The sequence below is a fragment of the Fundulus heteroclitus genome, unplaced genomic scaffold, assembly GCF_011125445.2.
Source record: "Fundulus heteroclitus isolate FHET01 unplaced genomic scaffold, MU-UCD_Fhet_4.1 scaffold_64, whole genome shotgun sequence".
Classification (NCBI taxonomy): Eukaryota; Metazoa; Chordata; class Actinopteri; order Cyprinodontiformes; family Fundulidae; genus Fundulus; species Fundulus heteroclitus.
In genome coordinates, this window is record NW_023397077.1 from 1,130,337 (window position 1) to 1,153,505 (window position 23,169).

Sequence of the window (23,169 nt, forward strand, 5' to 3'; positions counted from 1 at the left end):
CTTCAATCTCCCGGTTCATGCATCCTATTAGACCCCGAGACATGCCCACCATACTAGGAGCCCCGTCAGTTGTGATGCTGGCCAGCTTTGACCAGTCCAGGTCCAACTCTTCCATGGTTTGGTACACTTTGCCGAAAATATCCTCCCCCGTCGTAGTCCCTTTGAGACTTAGAGGGCTGCCAGCTCCTCGCACATCTCAAAGTTTGCAGTAACTCCACAAATAAAAATGAGGAGCTGCGCGGTGTCCTGCATGTCTGTGCTCTCATCCAGTGCTAATGAAAAAAAAATTAAATTCTTTTGTCTTCTGCTGCAGCTGGGTATATACATTGCTCCCGATTTCTTCAATGCGTCTGGCGATTGTACTCGCTGATAGACTCACGGCATTAAAGACGTCTTTCTTCTCGGGACACACCTCCTCCACGACAGCTTTCATGCACTTCTTGACAAACTCTCCATCAGTGAAAGGTTTACCGCTGCTCGCCATCAGTTGAGCAACCCGAAAGCTGGCCCAAACAGATGACGTATTCTGCTGAGCTAACAGTCCACTTTTTAGCTTTGAAAGTTTGTCTGCTTGCATTTGGCCTTGCAAGTTATCATACTTGTATTTATGACGGGATTCATAGTCTCTCCGCAGATTGTATTCTTTGAATACCACCACCGCCTCTTGACAGATGAGACAGACAGCCTTTTCTTTGCATTGAACAAAAAAATAATCGTTTGTCCACTGCAGATTAAATGCCCTGCATTCTGAATCCATTTTTCTCTTACCTAATCTTTTCACCTTTATTCCATTCTCACTTTGAGAGGGGCGGGTTTAAGATTGTTTGCTGGGTGTTGCCAGATAGGGGCACAGACCCCAGAAGGGTGGAACAGAATGTCACATTATATGCGTGTATGAAATGGTTACTAACTAATAGTTGTCAGGATTTGTCCTGATGAACTCGAACTCACACCACACACGGAGCTAAGTTTTAAGAGAGTTTATTGAAGGATGGGTGGATGGATGGAGGTGGAGAACCAGAGTCTTTACCAGGGTGGAGAAGATGGAAGAGGAACGCTGGAGGGTTGGAGGAAGCTGGAGAACCAGAGGACGTGGGAGAGCTGCGGGTGCAGCGCCAAAATCCAGTAGCGGATGGGAGACGGTTCTTGAAGCTGAGAGCTGCAGCAGGACCAGGGATGCAGCAGGGAGAACCGTTGGAGGTGCAGGCAGAAGCAGGGAGCTCTGACCACCTGACGTTGGAGAATCTCAGGAGCCAGACAAAGGGAAGTTGATGCTCAGCTGGACGTGAGAAGATCTCCGGCTGAGGTTCAACAGCAGCCTGAAGACGGACCGGTGGTGTGATGGTAACTGAGGAGGGTTTATATGGAGAAGCTGGCAGGTGAAATCAGTTCGGGCTGATTTGAGGCTGAACACGTGAGGACGATTAGTGAAGTGGAGACGGAGCAGGTTCTGGAAAGTTCAGGCAGGCAGGATAACACCCTACAGTAAGGTCCAACTTTATTATCAAATACAAATACACATATATGAAATTACTCTCTGGTATTGTTCAGGGAGCCGGACCAAATGTGGAGGCGGGCCGGTTCCGGCACGCGGGCCGTAGTTTGGGGACCACTGCCGTAGACCTTAGTTTGGTTCCGAAATTATATTGGGTTTTAAAAACAGTATTCAGTAAAAATAAGGCGAAGTCACTGCCACCCCATCAGCCTTATGATTACGCAATAGATCTGTTGCCCAGCGCTCAGTTACCTTCCAGCCGATTACATAATATCTCTCGGGCCGAGCGACAGGCGCTCGAGGATTAAATTAACGAGTCACTGGCCGCCGGAATCATCCGTCCGTCCTCCTCCGTCCGTCCTCCTCCCCTTTGATGACATCCTGATTTACTCAAATACCTTCAAGGAACACCAGACCCATGTACGCCTTGTTCTCCAGTGCTTGATGGAGAATAAAATGTTTGTTAAGGCCGAAAAATGCGAGTTCCACCGGCCCTCAGGCACTTTCCTGGGCCTCATACTCAAGGCTGGGCGAGTCCGCCCGGATCCCGAAAAGATCAAAGTTCTTAACTGGCCCGTCCCTGACTCCCGAAAGCAGTTACAACAGTTCCTGGGTTTTCCTGTTTTACCAACATTTCATCAGAAATTACAGCATGATCGCCGCCCTGTTACACGCTCTGACGTCTACCAAGACCACCTTTGCCTGGAACCCTGAGGCCGACTCTGCCTTCTGGGAACTTAAGCAACGTTTCTTCCAAGCTGCCATCCTGGTGCTTCCTGACCCATGTAAGCAGTTCACCCTCGAAATCGATGCCTCTGGGGTTGGAGCCGTTCTCTCGCAGCATTCAGACGCAGGCCAAAAATGGCACCCCTGCGCCTACTTTTCCCGACGCTTATCCCCTGCCTAACGTAACTACGACATAAGAGAAAGAGAACTACTGGCAATAAAGCTGGCACTAGAAGAATGGCGTCATTGGCTGGAGGGAACAGAACAGCCTGTCCAGATTTGGACCAATCCCAAGAACCTGGCCTACCTGCAAGCTGCCAAACGTCTAAATTCAAGACAAGCCCGCTGGTCCCTATTTTTTTCCTCATTTCAACATTTCAATCTCCTATCTCCCCAGTTACAAAGAAATGAAGCCTGATGCTTTCTCACACATGTATTCTTCTGAGGAGTTTCCCAAGGAACCTGCACTCATCCTCCCTCCCTCCTGCACAATTGGCTCCCTTCACTGGGAGATTGAGGACTTTTTCTCCAAGGCTGCGCTGACTGAACCTGACCCAGGAAACGGGCCACCAGGCAAGATTTACGTCCTCAGCTCGGTCCGGTCCCAAGTGTTGAACTGGTTCCACGCTAAAAAACATTTTGTGCACCCTGGCTCTAGAAGAACCTCCGCCCTGATCTCCCACCGGTGCTGGTGGCCCTCCCTGCACAGGGACGTTCGTGAATATGTCCTCGCCTGCCCCGTATGTGCGCAAAACAAACCCACCAACAGATCCCCTGTGGGCCTCCTTCAGCCGCTCCCTATTCCTTAGCGCCCTTGGTCCCACATCGCCCTAGACTTTATTACCGGTTTTCCCCCGTCCCGAAGAATGACCGCCATCCTGATGATCATAGATCGCTTCTCTAAGGCTTGTCACCTGGTTCCCCTGTGTAAACTCCCATCCTCCTTTCAAACTGCCCAACTCCTAGTGCGGCATGTATTCCGTTGCCACGGCATTCCCCAGGAGATCCTTTCAGACCACGGCCCTCAGTTCATCTCCCGTGTCTGGAAGGAGTTCTCCACTGCTCTTGGCGCCCAGTACATCCTCACTTCTGGATACCACCCACAGACCAATAGACAGATGTTGCGCCTGAACCAGGAGCTCAAATCCTCCCTCCGATGCCTCACCTCAGCCAATCCCGCACACTGGAGCACCTTCCTCTCTTGGGTAAAATATGCCCATAATTCCCACGTCTCCACCTCCACTGACCGCTCCCCCTTTGAGGCCTTACTAGGGTACCAGCCTCCTATCTTCCCTCCAGACGAGAGAGAGATCGCAGTCATGTCTGTTGCGCACCACATTTGTCAGTGCAAACAGATTTGGGACCAAACCCAAAGCATCCTCTGCCACTCCACCGAACAAACCAGCAGATTCACTGACCGGAGACGAATTCTGGCACCCTGAAAGCTGGCCCCTGGTTTCACTGGTCCCTACGTCATCGATTCCATAATCAGCCCCACTGCGGTCCGCCTTCGTCTGAACCTACATTCCCGTATGCACCCGACCTTCCATGTTTCCAAGCTCAAGCCAGTCTGCTCGAGTCCCTTAGCAGGGAGATGCGCAAATGCAGGTGTTCGGCATTATGCGGCGCTCGGTGGGAGTATTTAAGCAGATAGCTGCCTGCACAACACAGCCAGAGTGTTAATCTAGTGTGGTACGCCTCAGCTGGCCACTGTTTCACAACAGCTTTCTCTCTCCCCTCGCTAACAAAGTGTCTCCTGTGTCCCAAGTTACCTCATGGGTGGGTTCGGGAAGCGAAATCTAAATCTGTCTTCTCACCCTAGAATCTGATGCCCCTTCACCTCCTGGGTAGTCTAACGTCCCATCGTTCCCTGAGTCCCGAGACTCCAGCGTCCCACCATCCTCAGCATTTTTCCTCTTGTGCTTTAAATAAAACCTGCAAAACTCGGACTTGTTCTCCCTCTGCATGTGGGCTAAACACCTAAAAACCATGACACAGGCATACTCTTTATAATTTTTAACTTTAATTTGATTGTAAGGATCCCATCCTTTCTCCTGTTCTTTTTATTTTATTCCTGCTCTTTGTTGATTCAGTGTTTATTGAATTGAGTGTTTTATTGTTGATTCTGTAAGGTGACCTTGAGTGTTGAGAAAGATTATTATTATTTTTATTATTATTTAAAGGTTTAGGAGCAATTACACAACTTATCCAATATTCTCGACAGACAGCGATTGATAATGAAATGAAAATTATGATTCTAGGTTCGGACAAAGCTTTTAATTTATTGCCATGTTTAATTTGCTGGGACAAGATGTAACGTTAAAACATTATTTAAGAAATTAAAGATCACTGGTTGATTAACTTTCCCGACCACAGCAGCCTAACTTCAGAGGACCTGTAGGAAGAAATAATAATATTAATGAATAAATAAAAATTTAAAAGAATTCACTCTGTCTGAATACTGTCTGGTTAATTTTTTTCTTCCTTCTGCAGGGTTTAAACTAGACACATGAGAGCTGAGAACTGGATACTTAATAAATGAATCAAACAAAGTTAATATTGATATTGTGAGTGTATCATTAATAAAACAAATGTTAAGTGTATACAACAGATTTAAAGACTCAGACTATATTTATCTAAAGCTGTATGAAGCAGTTAAATTAACAGGGGGAGACGTTCTTAAAGAGTAATGGTGGATTACTGTTCACAGGATGAGTTTAAAGTTTAATGATTTGTTTAAAACTTATAAAATATAGTTATAAAATATCCAAGATTGAGTAGATAAACTGACTGTTGAAGCCAACAGAAATTAATAAAATGTGCAATTAAAAAGGGTTAGAATTGCAGTACATTTCGAACATAAGAAGTATCATCTGCTTTCAATTAGAAGTCCTTTCGTTTTGATGCACAGTCAAGCTTAAACTGATTTACTAAACTAATTCCTGTCTCTGCCCAAGGCTTTGCCCACTTCTTGACTAATCATGGCTTAGTAAAGCTCTTAGGTGCGCAACCACTTGCTTTTTCAGATGTCAGGAAGCAGATCTGGTCCGGTACACAGGCAGTCTGAGCAGATAGGGGTCAGGCAGGCGGTCGAATCGGGCGGAGGTCAGGTAGGCTCAGAGGTCGAGAGGCAGAACAAGTCAGGTATCAGGAAGTCAGGAAAAAGAACGCTGGAAAAAAAATCTGCTGGTACTCTTGAATTTGTAAGTTATGGAAGTCATGGACAGTGGCGCAGTGGGTAGCGCTGTTGCCTTGCAGCAAGAAGGTCCTGGGTTCGAGTACACCCCTGGGTCTTTCTGCATGGAGTTTGCATGTTCTCCCTGTGCATGCGTGGGTTCTCTCCGGGTACTCTGGCTTCCTCCCACAGACCAAAAACATGACTGTTAGGTTAATTGGCTTCTCCAAATTGTCCTTAGGTGTGAGTGTGTGCGTGAATGGTTGTTTGTCTCTGTGTTGTCCATCCATTTTCTGAACCGCTTAATCCCTCATTTTAAGTAAAGTTTCTGTTTCAAGAGTCTTTTTATTACTATAGAAGTCATTGAAGTCTACCATTAGAGAACACCCCGTTATTCAGACAAAGAACCTGAGAGAAGAGTTCAATTCGTAACAGTATATATATATATATATATATATATATATATATATAGATAGATAGATAGATATTCGGTATCTGTTGTGGCAGTGTTTTTTAAATATGGCGAGTTGCTGTTATTACGCAAAATGTGACACCCATTAGCCAATCAGAGACGGTCTTCTGTTGTTGTGATGTCTTCCAAGTCAACTTGCTTCACTAGGAACCACAACAAGGCAAGTACCAGAAATAGTACTGGTTCCAGGTAACCGTTACCAACGGGAAGGCCTAAGAAGTGACATATACCAAAATGAAGCACCCCAAGTTGGTACTAGTAGAAATCGAAAATATGAGTTAGTTTTAGTCTAAGGATTCTTTGTGAATACGGACACTAATCTTTTCACGGCCTTATTCATTTTCCATCATCTGAACAAGATGTACACACATGCTCACTGGTGGTCTACAAGCTTTCAAATCACACACTGTGCCTCATATGTTTGAAAAAAAATGTAATGTTCTTTTTTTATTGACAACTGCAAAACAGAATTAACTCCCTAAAACAATATTTTTAGTTTTCGACTTTACAGCCAGCTTGTCAATTATATGTTTTGTGATTACTCTATTCAAACCACTTCTGTCAAGTGCATTACTTCTAACCAAAAGAAGTCAAATATAGACTGATCATTGTTTTAACAAGATCATTTTGATAGCCCTTGGTGGCTGCTCTGAAATAATTTGTTGTTGTTTATTTATTATTTTTTGTTTCTAACAAGTGCAACCTACTCCATCAGGGTTGAAGAACCGCATAAATTCTTTTTTAATTTTCCCAACAACAATTACTCTTTTAATTTCTATTTATTTATATTGTTTGCAGCTTGAGGTACAATAATTTAATTAGTATGAATACAGAAACCCTAATGAGACCAAAACTGAAGGGAAATTTCTTTCTGTTACACTGCAACAAAAAAAACTTTAAGACATGTAATAAATATAAAACAGTGTTATATATTTGCATTCCAAAGCTTTCAAAGGGAAGCACTGATAAATGATGCTGTTTGTAACAAAGATTTACACAAAAAATGCTAACAGGAAATTTTTAGTTGAATTATATGTCATATTTGCTTAATTGTCCATCTTATAAATATCATGAATATTTATGCCACATTTCTTCTTTTGTCACAAAATTAAAAGCTACATTTACCAAGCTAAACTCATTTATGCAATGCTTCTAAGTCTGCAATAGTCATAACCTATGTAGTTATTTTCTGTGTCATCAACATTAATGAATAAATCAGAGACAATTTTAGGATTCAGGATATTATCTTGGGCTAGAATAACTACAGCTGATTGTGAAGGACAACCATTCACATTTACAGAGCCACAGCATCACTAAAATACTAAGTAAATTCCTGGCTTCAAGCATATATAGAACAATATTTTTTATTTCATAAGGCATTTGTGATGCATTGCTTATAAATGAAAAATCTGCTTTATGAAAACATTGCATAGCCTAGAATCTTCTATGTAATGAATCACTGCGCAATGTCATAGTAATATTCTCTCAGTCTTGGCTCAACGACAGCAAATCCAGGTCTTTGGTCCACTCTGGAAGAAAGGAAAATAGCATAAGTTGAACAAAACAGATGTATGCTAAAATGAGTATATGTTATTTATCTAAGTGTTAATGAGACATGGTCCTTACTTATATGTCCAACAGGACGTCATGAGGTCATACATCTCTGTTGGACAGTTCACTGGTGGCTCCATGCGTTTTCCACTCTCAATCATCTGCATGACATCATTGCCTTTCATTCCCTGTAAATAATGATTTATAATAAAAAGAGACTGCTTTAAAATGCTTTGCATAACCTGTATTTTAATTAAAATTCTGAAACAACATCTGAGTATTAATTATGCCACTACAAACTCTCCATGAGGATCATGCTTTATGCATCATATACAATTTGAAAACATCAAAACAAAGAAAAAATGTAAACAAAAACTAATGTTCTTCAGGGGTTTGGTCTAGTTATTTAACTTTGCATGTAAAACAATGTAACCTCAAACTAAAGAGAATAAAAACAAAAACAAATGATTATAATGACTCTATACAATTGGATTCCTCTGACATTGCCCAGCACATAATAGGATATTTGCATTGAATCCCTAAATTATGATGAGCAAATACTCCATGTGAGTATATGAGTTGATGTGTTGTGTTGCCCTGATTTTATTTGGTTACCTTGTATGGCTTCTGGCCAAAGGAAAACGCCTCCCACATGAGCACACCAAAGCTCCACACATCACTTTTGGATGAAAATTTGAAGTAGTTTATGCATTCAGGAGCATACCATTTTACTGGCCACTTTCCGTGACCCTTGGCCTGAAACAGGAAAAACATGTTAGTTGTATTGTGTTGTTTTGGTTATTTTAAGACTTGAGGCAGCACTTTCAATTTGACCCCTGTGGATAGTGTTGTAAGAAGTGCCCACAAAAGTACACACATGCAGGTAAAGTTTGGCAAGAATAAAGTAAGCTCAGTAAAGTAGTCTGGTATCAACAACAATGCTTGTGTAGATCACTTGGTTTTATATTTCTTTTCAATCAAATGCCAGGCATTTTTCTAAGATTTGTTTTCTTTTGGACAATAATTTGGGAGTCACATGGTGGGTTTCTTTAGAAAGGAAACATCTTTACAAATCTGTCTAGATGATTTGATTGAAATTGACTTTGTAAAGTACCTTTTAGATGGTATGTGTCTACACACACACAGACACACGCACACACGCACGCACGCACACACACACACACACACACACACACACACACACACACGGCAACTCTGGTACAGATCAATGCAACGAGTTTAAGGACTTTTTCACCAAGAAGGTGGCATCATTTTGGTCTGCCCACTCCACTACTGCCCATCTCCCTCCAACACCACTCTCCCAAAGCCACTGAACACAATATCTGTTTTTTTCAGCTGTCACTCAGAAAGAGGTGGACAGGATCATTAAAACCCTCAAAGCTCAAACATCACAGCCATCAGTCCATTAATCACAGAAATCATTAACCAGTCAATACACTCTGGTCAGGTCCCTCCAGCTCTCAAAACCACAGTCATTGACCCCCACCTGCAAAAGCCCTCGCTCGACCCTGAGACCCTAGTGCATTACACACCCATTTCAAACTTGCCATCCATCCATCCAACCATCTTCTTCCGCTTATCCGGGGTCTGGTCGCGGGGGTAGCAGCTTCAGAAGGGAGGCCCAGATGTCCCTCTCCCCAGCCACTTGGGCCAGCTCCTCCGGGGGAAGCCCATGGCGTTCCCAGGCCAGCCGAGAGACATAGTCCCTCCAGTCCTGGGTCTTCCCCTGGGCCTCCTCCCAGTGGTACGTGCCCAGAACACCTCACCAGGGAGGCGTTCGGGAGGCATCCTAACCAGATGCCCGAGCCACCTCAACTGGCTCCTCTCAACGTGGAGGAGCAGCAGCTCTACTGTGAGTCCTCCCCGGATGACTGAGCTCCTCACCCTATCTCTAAGGGAGAGCCCAGACACACTACGGAGAAAACTCATTTCAGCCGCTTGTATCCGGGATCTCGTTCTTTCGGTCACGACCCAAAGCTCGTGACCATAGATGAGGGTAGGAACGGAGATCGACCGGTAAATCGAGAGCTTCGCCTTTTGGCTCAGCTCTCTCTTCACCACAACGGATCGGTACAGCGCCCGCTTCACAGCAGACGCCGCACCAATCTGCCTGTCGACCTCCCGCTCCATCTTCCCCTCATTCGTGAACAAGACCCCAAGATACTTGAACTCCTCCACTAGGGACAGCACATCCTCCCCAACCCGGAGAAGGCACTCTACCCTTTTCCGGTTCAAGACCATGGTCTTGGATTTGGAGGCACTGATCTTCAGCCCGGCCACTTCGCACTCGGCTGCGAACCGCTCCAATGAGAGCTGTAGATCACGCCCTGATGAAGCCATTAGAACCACGTCATCCGCGAATAGCAGAGACGCAATCCTAAGGCCACCGAAACGGATCCCCTCAACACCTTGGCTGCGCCTAGAAATTCTGTCCATAAAAGTTATGAACAGAATCGGTGACAAAGGGCAACCTTGGCGGAGTCCAACTCTCACCTGAAACGAGTCAGATTTACTGCCGGCAATGCGGACCAGACTCTGACACCGGTCATACAGAGTCCTGACAGCCCTTATTAAAGGGCCCAGTACTCCATACTCCCAGAGTACCCCCCACAGGATCCCTCGAGGGACACGGTCGATGGCCTTCTCCAGATCCACAAAGCACATGTAGACTGGTTGAGCAAACTCCCTTGCCCCTTCCAGGATCCTGCTGAGGGTGTAGAGCTGATCCAGTGTTCCACGGCCAGGACGAAAACCACACTGCTCTTCCTGAATCTGAGATTCGACTATCCGACGGACCCTCCTTTCCAGAACCCCTGAATAGACCTTACCAGGGAGGCTTAACAGTGTGATTCCTCTATAGTTGGAACACACTCTCCGGTCTCCCTTTTTAAATAGAGGGACCACCACCCCAGTCTGCCAATCCAGGGGAACTGCCCCCGATGTCCACACGATGCTGCAGAGCCGCGTTAACCAACACAGCCCCACAACATCCAGAGCCTTAAGGTACTCAGAGTGAGTCCCACAGGTCAATAAAGCCCGGTAGGACTCCTTCTTCAGCTAGACGGCTTCCCTCACCACTGGTGTCCACCAGTGTGTTCGAGGGTTACTGCCGCGACATGCTCCGACAAGATTGTCGGTGCATGTCGCGGAACATGGTCCACTGGGACCATGTCGCGGAACATGGCCCACTGGGACTCAATGTCCCCTGCCTCCCTCGGGACGTGTTCAAAGCTCTTCCGGAGGTGAGAGTTAAAGCTATGTCTAATGGGGGACTCTGCCAGACGTTCCCAGCAAACCCTCACAATATGTTTGGGCCTGCCAGGTCTGACCCACTGTCATTGCCCACGTGAGCGTTGAAGTCCCCCAGCAAAACGAGGGAGTTCCCAGAAGGGGCACTCTCCAGTACCCCTTCCAAGGACTCCAAAAAGGGTGGGTAATCTGAACTGCTGTTTGGCAGTTCAGATTACTGTTCAGAGAAGTTAGCCCACGCCTTTGTCTCCTCCTTTCAAACTTGCCGTTTCTCTCAAAAGTCCTTGAAAAGGTCATAGCAGCCCAATTCCACAATCATCTTCACATCCATAACCTTTATGAGAAATTCCAATCCAGTTTCCGGTCAGCCCATAGTGAAATGGTTCCGGTCATATCTCACAGACAGGACTGAACATTTGGCACTAGGACAGTCAAATTCACTACCCCATACAGTCAGTTGTGGAGTTCTTTTTCACCACCTACATGCTCCCACTTGGTCATATCATCCATAAACATAAGGTTTCATTTCATTGGTATACAGATCACACACAGTTATGCATAAAAATGGAATCTACACTCCCATCAGTTCTGCCACCTTCACTTCAGGATGTACCGGAGGAAATAAAGGCCTGATTGGCTGACTACTTTTTTCAGCTGAACAGTAGCAAAACCGAAGCAATCCTCATTGGCGCCCCAAATCAAACCCAGTTATCCTCACGTAGTTCCCTGTTTTTGGTCATGAGGTTACCCCGCCATCCTCTGCAACAAATCTTGGAGTCAGCCTGGACTTGCACCACACATTTGACACCCACATCCGCCACCTCTGCAAGGTTTCCTTCCTCCACCACAAAAACATTGCCAAACTCTGCCACTCCCTCTCGCAACCAGATGCAGAGAGGTTAGCCCATGCCTTTGTCTCCTGCAGGTTGGATTACCTTGCCTTCCTCAGCAAGTTACTCACCCCACACACTACCTCCCGAAAACTCTGCTCCGACACCTCCTCATACCGCCTTCACCAACCCAGGACCAAACTCTCCTCTATGGGAGACCGGGCATTCCAGGCAGTTGCCCTCAGCTCTGAAATGCCCTTCCAGAGACCCTGAGAACCTCACAAAGCGTGGAGGTCTTTTAAAAAGTCCTTAAGACATTTGTGTTTAAAAGAGCCTTTTAAAAGCTTTATTATGATTTTATTTGTATTCGGTTAATGATAATTGTAATTAAAATTTTTGTATTAACCCGGTGGTTGTTTTCAGCTCTCTGCTTCCACCATCTGCCTCGAGGCTCTGGGGGGAGGAGGGGTCTTTGGCTCTTTATAACCACTATTGAGCACTTCTCTTTTGGATAAACTTTACATACACAAGCGCACTCTCACAAACACTTACACGTGCTTGGATTCAGGTATTTACAGAGTCACTTCCATACAGAAAACCCCTATTATTATCTTCAGTTGTCACTTTATACATGTCTTATTCTTTAATACTGTATATACTGTATATATATAGTGATGGTATCAAGGCGCTACTATATTGTTACTATATTGTATCTGTAATACTTTGTGCTGTTCTTTTTACATCTCTCTTTGCAGGTGAAGAAGCGGACTGGTGATGTTCTATCATTCTCTCCCTTTTATCTCCTCTTTCTTTCACCTTTTCTCCTTTTTTTCTTTCCTCTGTATTTCTCCTCTACTTTCTTATTGTAGTGTCCATATAACATGAAATATTCCCTACATAAATTATAATAAAGCTATTTACATGTATAAATCAAGTGGAGCACTATAGCGAAAGCTGTACGGCTCCACTTGTGAAAGTAAAATCTGTTGGGGTGTTTTTGGCATTAAGACAACAATTTTTAATGCCGCATTGCCAGATAGGACACTATAAAAAAAAAGAAAATACACCCAGTAATCCTTCATTTTGACTTATCCACTTGTAGTTTTGGCATCCTTGTGATTGGTCTACAAAATCATGGCAGGAAATAAAAATGTCTGATTTGCAAAATTGGTAACCCAGAAGTTTATGACCTTTTTTAACAGTTCCACAGCGAATACTGTGGCACTGTTTTTCAAAAAGGACAATAGAAGACAGGAAACTGTGCGGCTTGAAAAATATGACCCAAACAGAATCTAAATTTATCTACGTATACCTGCTCAGGTTGCATTTACCTTTTTTGCATTCCTAGAGACTCTGAGAACACAATTTTTAAGGGTTTAAAAAATTACATTTTGCTCAATTTATCCTCAGTCCAACTTTTCCTTACCTGATTGTAATATGCCCCTGTAAAGTACATTTCTTTCTTGTTGAAATTGTATTCATGTAAATCACTTTGAACTGCCTTGTTACTATCATGTGCTATACCAGTTTCCCTTGCCTTGCCTTACTTTGTTTAATTTTTAAGCAGAAGTTTAAAAAAATTATTTAGATCAAAATTATATACATTTTTAATTATAAAAAAGTGATTTTTAACTTGCAGATTTCTGCCCGGGTGCAAAATGTCTAGACACTACAGCCATAAGTTTAATAAAATCCTAACTGAACATATTATTATTGTGGTTAGTTTGGGAATTATGGAATTTAGTTCAAACTAACACATTAAAAAACATTTGTTGAGTTTTCTTTGTTTAATTTAAAAAAGGACAGGAAATTTTAGGTTTTCCTCAAGCAGCTTTTATCTCTACCCACCCTACAACCCCACCCATGTTTCTTCCGTCACTTGTGTTCAGCTGTTCTATTGTGAATTTATTTGTTTGTTCATTCAAAAATTCAAAGGATCCATGACCTTAATCGGACCTGGGCTAACATGACTTTGAGCAAATTTACAAATGCTCCTTTTCAGCATTTTACCTTGTAGTAGTTTTGTTCTTCTGCAACAGCTTTAGAGAGGCCAAAGTCACTGATCTTTGCATAGTGTTGTGTGACCAGCAGAACATTTCTGGCAGCAAGGTCTCTGTGAACAAAGTTATGCTCCTCTAGGTATTTCATTCCCATAGACACCTGATGAACCAGCTCTGTGATGTTCTTTACCGACGTGTTTCTGAGGAAAATCGATAGTTAGCCAAAGTTTAATAGTAGACAAATCTCAAATTATTTTTACTCATTCTTTAAGAAATCCAAAATAAAACAGATAATAAGGGATAACAAAAGGAAAAAGGATGAAAAACAAAATTCATTACACTCCTAAGTTGAAGCACATATGGTTTTCAGTTAGAATCTGACGTACTGAAAGTTAAAGGTATAGTGGACAATTGATGTAGATTACAAACTTTCAAGTGAGTTTTTGAATAACTGTGCCTACACAAGAGCATCCTACCTGCTCTTCCCCTCCCCAGTTTCTAGTGAGGCCTCCCTCTTCTTCTCATAAACTTGTAAGACAGTTTGTTTTTTGCAACTCTCTGTAATGATTTGAATTCTTGGTTAGTTTGGGGTTCTATATTGGTTTCTGGTCCCTTCTACTTATTTTCTGTCAGCTTGTTTCCTCTTTTTGTCACCTCCCTTCCCCTGATGACATCCACCTGTTCTGTCTGATTAACTCACTCTGCTCACCTTTGTTCTCCTGACTACTTAAGCCTGCCTCCTCTGCCAGAATGTCTCCATCTGCACGGTGTGAGCTTCCAGCAATCCTTTACTCTGTCTGCCAGCCTGTTTCCGACCCTGTTTCTGCTTCATTTCTGCTCGTTACCGAGCCAGCCTGACCTCTGTCTGTTCCTGTTTTGCCTGCCTGGTAATCGGTTCTAATCTGTTGCTGGACCTCAGATTCTGTTTTTTCCTGGACTGCCTGCCTGTGAGCCCGACCCAAGCCGCAAGTTGCCGAGCCTGCTAAACCCTGTGCCTCTCAGTTGCCAGTTACCCGGACTCTGTGTGGACTGTTCCCTTGGTTTCCCCAGTCTGGACTACCACTGAAACTCTGCATCACCCTTGGACACGTTTCCAGGTCTGTGTCTGCTACCAGCAGTGCATCCCTTCTGTTTCCCCTCTGGACTCACCCGAAGCCAGTCTCAGTTTGATTCTGTCTCATCCTTTGTTTTGTACATTCTGCCAAATAAACTTTCTCAACTTCTTCTCTGTGTCTGGCTGAATATCTGGTTCAATTCCTAGATTCATTACACTTTCAGCTATTTTTAAAGTATATGTGAGAGCAGTGGAGCTGCAATGAACAAATGAAATCAAAGCTCACTGAATACATAAACACTAGAGGTGTTTGTGTATGTGCAGCAAGCGGAAGCTATGAAAGAACAAGTACGCACATTGGTGTTAGATGAGCACATCACAAGGATTTGGATGTGGGACCACCTATAGATAAGATGATTCACCCTGGAACTTGAAGCTAAAAAAAATCATCCACTATACCTTTATCTTACAAGAATGCTAATTGTTCAGCTAAAATCAGAAACTGGTGCGCAAGTATCCACAGGAAAATTTACAGCTCTACATTAGTGGCAACTAATGTCAACATCAGTTATCTTGTTCCAAACAAAGTTTGAGGTTTGTTTTTAAGGACAGAATGAACACAAATTATTGTGACAGTGTTTACCTTCTGAATGATTGCTAGAGTACACAGAACAAATCAAAGACCTTTTAGTGATATTCAAGTGTTTAAAAAGATTCTAATTTTAAAAGTTCAGGGGTCTCAATTATAAAACTGTGTAGGATCCATACTTAAAGTGTACATACACCTAAAAAATTAAAATGGCATATCAAAAAGATTTATAAAACAATGCACAGGGACACCAGCACACAATTTTCCTTTATAGATCACAGCTGTACCTGAAAGTTTCTATCCCAGGTTCCGCCTCATGTTTTGTTTTTATTTTATTTTTTATTAGTTTATTTGTCAGGGACAATGCAGCGCACATTATTACATTCATAATTGTAATAGGCAGAGCCATAACAAAATGTGTAAATGTGTTGCATGAAAGCTTTCTAGCCTATAGGCTAATTTGCAACCCCAGTCCCCAGTCAGGCCTTTATAAAATACATTTTCCTAAAACGTAGCTCACATTGCACAATCATATATAAAATACATTATAAAAGACAACCATTAACATTTTACACAATCCTAACAACATTACACAAAACAACACCTCACATCCAACATAATCATAATGACTCAATGTCCACATATTTGATTTTCTTTCAGCCAATGTTTCACCTTTCTATTAAATGTTTTCAGGTCAGTTTCTATTTTTATTTCCGTTGGTAAATCATTCCAAAGACGGATCCCTATCACTGAGAAACTTGACTGTCTAAAAGTGGTTTTGCGCCCCTCTGCTATACAGTTGCCACCCGCTGCTCTCCTAGTGTTAACTCTCCGTGTATTTATTTTTGTCACAAAAGGACAGAGTACGGCTGGAGCTATATTGTTTGTGCATTTAAAAATCATCTTAAGAAAAGAAAACTTAATAAAACTATCAAAATCTAAAAGCTTATATTTCTGTACAATCAAACAGTGATGCCACCTAGTTGGTTTCTGATCCATAATTTTCAATGCTTGTTTGTATAGTGATAAAATAGGTTTAACTGTTGTCTGGGAGGCTTGACCCCATACAGTAACACAATAAGATAAATGAGAAAATATCATGGCATGCAAGAACAGCAAAGCTGCTTTAACAGGTATATGCTGCCTCATCATTCTACTCTCTATATTGATACTAAATGGTCAAATGCAAAGCAGCTCATGAATGTTGATGTGTATTAAAAATAAGGTAGCTGATCAGTTTTTTTAATGATGTAATGGCAACCATGGAGAAAAAGCAAAGAAACTGTGAAACAAAATTCACAGACAGCAATTTATTAAATGTGAAAATGCACAGATGTTATCCACATTAAAAGAAATTGTTAAAAAAGTGAACTTGACTGCAGTTTTAACTCAGAGGAAAACCTCCTGAAATGTGTCTGCTTGAGGCTATGCATCCTGAGGCTGTGAGACCAGGAGGAATTAGAGGTTTCCCCAAATGACAAAGAATCCCCTCACCCACCCAACCACTGCAAAAAAGTTCATGGGGGGGTGTAGCCACTGTCCCCTGTTGGTTATAACAGAATGTAATGCTTAAAGTCTAAAGCGGCATATTAGCCAACCCTCATTGGCCAGGAAATCTTTGATCCCTGAAAATGCCTACCTGATTCTTTCATTTACAAGATCGAGCAGTGCCCCGTCCACTCTGTGCACCACAGTGGATGGGGCACTGCAGAGTATTTGACTGCTTACAATAATTAAGGTAATTGCCCCGCACCTTATCACAATAGACCAGTACGTGCGTGACGTCACGAGCTACATCTGCGCTAGATCCGGGTCCCACTAGTTTGTCATGGTTCTCGTCTACTACCATGACAAAACGGGTGAATTAGAGCGTACTTTTAGTTTGTTTATTTTTGGAATCTAAACAATGCCTACGACTTGTTGTGCTCCCGGTTGCACACAGAGGCATTCCAAATCGTTGGATGTACGTTTACCGAAGGAGGAAGGACGAAGAAAGAAATGGATATTTTCAATGGAAAGAGCGCAGGCAGACAATCCCAATCGACTGTTGGAGCCATCATACTACGACAGAATTTGCAGTCTACACTTCATCTCCGGTAAATACAATTTAATTTTGCGCTGGTCATTGTTCTACATAAATAACTATATAAATAAAAAATTAGGATATATACTTAAGTCAAGACGTAAAAGTTGGTTTCGTAATAATATACCTACATGTACAATGTATGCAAACCCTCTGGCATGAGTCTGTGAAAAGGATTAAAAAGACAAAAACACCAAAATAATCCTTAGTGAACAATGTTTTTTTTAACCTACCGGTGGTGGGTCTTCCTCTCTGCTGAGGCGCTATCTGTGTCCGACTCTGCTTTCATATGTTACATAAACATGTCTGAACATCCATCCATCCATCCATTTTCTGACGAGCTTAATCCCTCATGGCGTCGCGGGGGTTGCTGGAGCCTTTTTCCTGATATAAAATAATTGTAGCCGTCCAGTGGTTTCAGGGGCTTCCATGCTCTCTCGTCTGTACTGGCCTGCCGTGTTTATAAGGCAGCTGTATGTCGCGGTACGGAACACTTGGCCAGCATTTCACAGACTCGCTCCGTCCCTTCAGGCTTTTGCTGTGTGGATCTGGCAATCTGATACCATCAACCATCAGCTTACTCTTAAAACGATCTTGTGATACGTTATCTAAAGAAGAAAAATACGTCAAGAACTCGTTGTTTCCTTTGTTTGCGTCCGCCATTGTGTTCGCCTCTTGCCTACCAGTCCGGCGCGCATGCGCGAAAAACCCGCATCAAAACAATAACAATGAACTGGTCTATTGTCACAAGAGAGAGGAGGACAAGAGAGAGAGAGGAGTAGGAAGAGGAGGCGCAAGAGCGAGGAGGAGGAGAGACAGGAGAAGAGAAAGGAGTAGTAGAAGGAGAGAGAGAAGAGAGAGTAGGAGCAGAGAGAGGAATAGGATGAGAGTGTGAGGAGGAGTGAGAGAGAGGGAGAGGAGAGAGAGGAGGAGGAGCAGGAGAGAGAGGAGGAGGAGCAGGAGAGAGGAGGAGAGGGGAGAAGAGAGAGAGGAGAAGGAGAGATGGGAGGAGTAAGAGAGACCTAAGTAGAATGGAGAGAGGAGTAGGGGAGAGAGATCAGGAGAGAGGAGGAGGACAGGAATAAGAATAGACGAGTAGTAGAAGGAGATGAAAGAAAGGAGTAGGAGGAGAGAGAGGAGAAGAGAGAGGGGAATAGGAGGAGAGAGAGAAGAGAGAGAGGAGAGGGAGAGAGGGGAGGTGTAAAAGAGACAGAAGTAGAATGGGGGAGGAGTAGGGGAGGAGAAGAGAGAGGAGAAGAAGAAGAGAGTGAAGAGTAGAGAAAAGGAGGAGTATGAGAGAGGGAAGAGAAGAGAGAGAAGGAGAATAGAAAGAGGGGTAGGAGGAGGAGAGAGAGGATGAGGAGGAGAGAGGAGGAGAAAAAACAGAGGAGGGGAAGAGAGATAGGAGGAGAGAGAGGACAAAAGAAGAGGAGAAGAAAGAGAGAGGAGGAGAAGAAAGAGAGGAGGGGTAGAGAGAGGAGGAAAAGAGAGATAGTACTAGGAGTCTCAGAGAAGAGAAATAGGATTAGAGAGGAGTTGGAGAAGGAGAGAGAGAAGAGAGAGAGAGGAGGAGAGAGAGTAGAAGGAGAGAGAGGAGTAGGAGGACAGAGGGAGCAGTAGGCGAGAGGAGTGGGACGAAGGGAGAGGAGGAGTACAGAGAGAGGGAGAGAGGAGTAGGAAAAGAGAGAGAGGAGAAGAAGGAGGAAGATCGGAGAAGGACATAAATGTATCTGTTAATCTGTGGTACGCGGCAACCTTGGAGTAGAATGTGGAGGAGAAAGCACTGATAAAATGTTGTGAGGACTTTGTATCAGGGAGAACTTTTATTTAAATGGTAAATGGCTTTTTTTTGTACAGTGCTTTATCCGGCAATACAGTCAGTCATTCGCCCATAAACACACACATTCACACCCTGATGGTGGTGAGCTATGACAGTAGCCACAGCTGCACTAGGGCAGACTGACAGAAGATTGGCTCATGGGCCGTCCGTCCGTCCGTTTTCTTCCGCTTATCTGGGGTCGGGTCACGGGGGTAGCAGCTTCAGTAGGGAGGCCCAGACGTCCCTCTCCCCAGCCACTTGGGCCAGCTCCTCAGGAGGAATCCCAAGGCGTTCCCAGGTCAGCCGGGAGACGTAGTCCCTCCAGCGTGTCCTGGGTCTTCCCCTGGGCCTCCTCCCGGTGGGACGTGCCCGGAACACCTCACCAGGGAGGCATCCAGGAGGCATCCTAACCAGATGCCCGAGCCACCTCAACTGGCTCCTCTCGACGTGGAGGAGCAGCGACTCTACTCTGAGTCCTCCCCCTATCTCTAAGGGAGAGCCCAGACAAACTACGGAGAAAACTCATTTCAGCCGCTTGTATCCGGGATCTCGTTCTTTCGGTCACGACCCAAAGTTCGTGACCATAGATGAGGGTAGGAACGTAGATCGACTGGTAAATCTCTTCACCACAACGGATCGGTACAGCGCCCGCTTCACAGCAGACGCCGCACCAATCCGCCTGTCGACCTCCCGCTCCATCTTCCCCTCATTCGTGAACAACACCCCAAGATACTTGAACTCCTCCACTAGGGGCAGCACATCCCGGAGAAGGCACTCCACCCTTTTCCGGTTCAAGACCATGGTCTCGGATTTGGAGGCACTGATACTCATCCCGGCCGCTTCGCAGTCGGCTGCGAACCACTCCAATGAGAGCTGTAGATCACGCCTTGATGAAGCCAATAGGACCACGTCATCTGCGAATAGCAGAGACGTAATCCTAAGGCCACCAAAACGGATCCCCTCAACACCTTGGCTACGCCTAGAAATTCTGTCCATAAAAGTTATGAACAGAATCGGTGACAAAGGGCAACCTTGGCGGAGTCCAACTCTCACCGGAAACGAGTCAGATTTACTGCCGGCAATGCGGACCAGACTCTGACACCGGTCGTACAGAGACCTGACAGCCCTTATTAAAGGGCCCAGTACTCCATACTCCCGGAGTACCCCCCACAGGATCCCTCGGGGGACATGGTCGAATGCCTTCTCCAGATCCACAAAGCACATGTAGACTGGTTGGGCAAACTCCCATGCCCCCTCCAGAATCCTGCTGAGGGTGTAGAGCTGGTCCAGTGTTCCATGGCCAGGACGAAAACCTAGCCGTGGAACCACGGCCAGGTTCCACTAGTTGAATCCGAGATTCGACTATCCGACGGACCCTCCTTTCCAGAACCCCCAAATAGACCTTACCAGGGAGGCTTAAGAGTGTGATTCCTCTATAGTCTGAACACACTCTCCGGTCCCCCTTTTTAAATAGGGAGACCACCACCCCAGTCTGCCAATCCAGGGGAACTGCCCCCGATGTCCACGCAAAGCTGCAGAGCCGCGTTAACCAACACAGCCCCACAACATCCAGAGCCTTAAGGTACTCAGGGCGAATGTCATCCACCCCTGGATCCTTGCCACTGAGGAGCTTTTTAACAACCTCAGCAACCTCAGCACCAGAGATGGGAGAACCCGACACAGAGTCCCCAAGCTCTGCTTCCGCAATGGAAGACGTGTTGGTGGGATTAAGGAGGTCTTCGAAGTATTCCGCCCACCGACGCACGACGTCCCGAGTCGAGGTAAGCAGCACACCACCCCCACTATAAACAGTGTTGGTACCGCACTGCTTCCCCCTCCTGAGACGCCGGATAGTGGACCAGAATTGCTTCAAAGCCGTACGGAAGTCTTTCTCCATGGCCTCTCTGAACTCTTCCCACGCCTGAGTTTTTGCCTCGCCGACCAGCCGAGCCGCCTGCCGCTTTGACTGCCGGTACGCATTAGCTGCTTCCGGAGTGCCACAGGCCAATAAAGCCCGATAGAACTCCTTCTTCAGCTTGACAGCTTCCCTCACCGCTGTTGTCCACCAGCGTGTTCGAGGGTTGCCGCCGCAGCATGCACCGACAACCTTGCGGCCACAGCTCAGACTAGTCGCCTCAACAACAGAGGCATGGAACATGGTCCATTCAGACTCAATATCCTCCGCCTCCCTCGGGACGTGTTCAAAGTTCTCCCGGAGGTGGGAGTTAAAGCTCCATCTCACAGGGGACTCCGCCAGACGTTCCCAGCAAACCCTCACAATACGTTTAGGCCTGCCAGGTCTGACCGGCTTCCTCCCCCACCATCGGAGCCAACTCACCACCAGGTGATGTTCGGTGGAGAGCTCCCCCCCTCTCTTCACCAAGACATGCAGCCGCAGATCAGATGGAACGACAACAAAGTCGATCATTGAACTGCGACCTAGGGAGTCCTGGTGCCAAAAGCACATGTGGACACCCTTATGCTTGAACATGGTGTTCGTGATGGACAATCCATGACGAGCACAGAAGTCCAACAACAGAACACCATTCGAGTTCAGATCAGGTGGGCCATTCCTCCCAACCACGCCCCTCCAGGTCCCACTGTCATTGCCCACGTGAGCGTTGAAGTCCCCGTGCAAAACGAAGGAGGCCCCAGGAGGGGCACTCTCCAGTACCCCTTCCAAGGACTCCAAAAAGGGTGGGTAATCTGAACTGCTGTTTGGCACATAAGCGCAAACAGTCAGAACCCATCCCCCCACACGAATGCGGAGGGAGGCCACCCTCTCGTTCACTGGGGAGAACCCCAACGTGCAGGCACCGAGATGAGGGGCAACAAGTATGCCCACCCCAGCTCGGCGCCTCTCACCATGGGCAACTCCAGAGTGGAAGAATGTCCAGCCCCTCTCGAGGAGACTGGTTCCAGAGCCAGAGCGGTGCGTCAAGGTGAGCCCGACTATCTCTAGTTGGAACCTCTCAACTTCGCGCACGAGATCAGGCTCCTTCCCCACCAGAGAGGTGGCATTCCATGTCCCAAGAGCCAGCTTCTGCAGCCGAGGATCGGAACGCCAAGGTCCCCGCCCTCTACTGCTACCCAGCAGTGGCTCATGGGCATTTTTCATTATTATTTTTTCGAAAGCAAACACTGCTGGTTTGGATGGTTATGATAAAGTCAATCTATAATTAAAGTTTCATATGGAGTGAAATTGAATGTCTCAGAGGAATCATCATGAAGTCTAGCCGCAATTTACCACTTTACCATCTGGGTCACCAATTCCCCCTGTCTCCAAAATGAGTGCAGGCATGGGGCGGAGTTTATTTTTATATGTCCCATCTTTTGCATGGAAAGTGACCTACACAAGTTTCAGGCCCCATTTGTGTGTGTACCCAAGCTTTATAAATGAGACCCCAGAACTGTTATAACCTACAGTTCAAAGAAAACTGGTCTGTATTTTTATTTAATACCCAGAATAAACAGTATAACTGATAAAATGCATAAAACAGAAGAATTTGCCCTGTTGATTACAAACCTGTTTTTCTGGAGAAACTTGTTCAGTGGTCCCAATTCAGCCAATTCCATGACAAGCATGAGATTTTCTGCCTCACAGATGCCAATCATCCGAACGATGTAAGGATTGTCCAGCTGCTGCATTACATTTGCCTCTCGCAACATTTCTTCACGTACTGATGGGTTGTTATCATCATTCTTCAGAATTTTAACAGCAACTGGTTTCTCCGTTCTAATACAAAGAAAGGTAAGCATTAGAATGTTTTGTGTTACTTCACCAGAAGAGGAGGAGCAAATGGTTGATTTTAAACACCAAACACAGAGAAAAATCCATTCTACCATATTTAGCTATGCAAAACAGTAAACTATATCGACACCAAGACACCCATTGTCAATGAGCAATAAGGTGCTTTGGATGTATATCAGCTAGGTTGGCTTCAAATATATTAATGAAATATGCAAATCTTAGTGGAAATATTTAATAGAGGGACACACAGACTTCCAATTTCAGCATCTTCATGGCAACACAGAAAGTTAGAGGAAATTTTACATCAAATATTTTTTAGCATTTATGTTCTGAGATATTTATTAAAGCCATAAC

At 44.9% G+C, this 23,169-nt stretch overlaps 1 protein-coding gene across 9 annotated transcripts in view; it reads right to left on the reverse strand.

The window, feature by feature from the left end:
• Positions 1-6,628: 6,628 nt before the first annotated feature.
• syk (spleen tyrosine kinase) overlaps positions 6,629-23,169 on the reverse strand; it is a 150,345-nt gene continuing 133,804 nt past the window's right edge. For all 9 annotated transcript variants that reach the window (XM_036133575.1, XM_036133574.1, XM_036133572.1 and 6 more), the window contains 5 exons: positions 22,591-22,800; positions 13,530-13,719; positions 8,035-8,175; positions 7,495-7,607; positions 6,629-7,397 (listed from right to left, as the gene is read on the reverse strand). In XM_036133575.1, the coding sequence (XP_035989468.1) occupies positions 7,325-7,397; positions 7,495-7,607; positions 8,035-8,175; positions 13,530-13,719; positions 22,591-22,800 (727 nt within the window). In that variant the 3' untranslated portion in view covers positions 6,629-7,324. The remainder of the gene's footprint in view (positions 7,398-7,494; positions 7,608-8,034; positions 8,176-13,529; positions 13,720-22,590; positions 22,801-23,169) is intronic.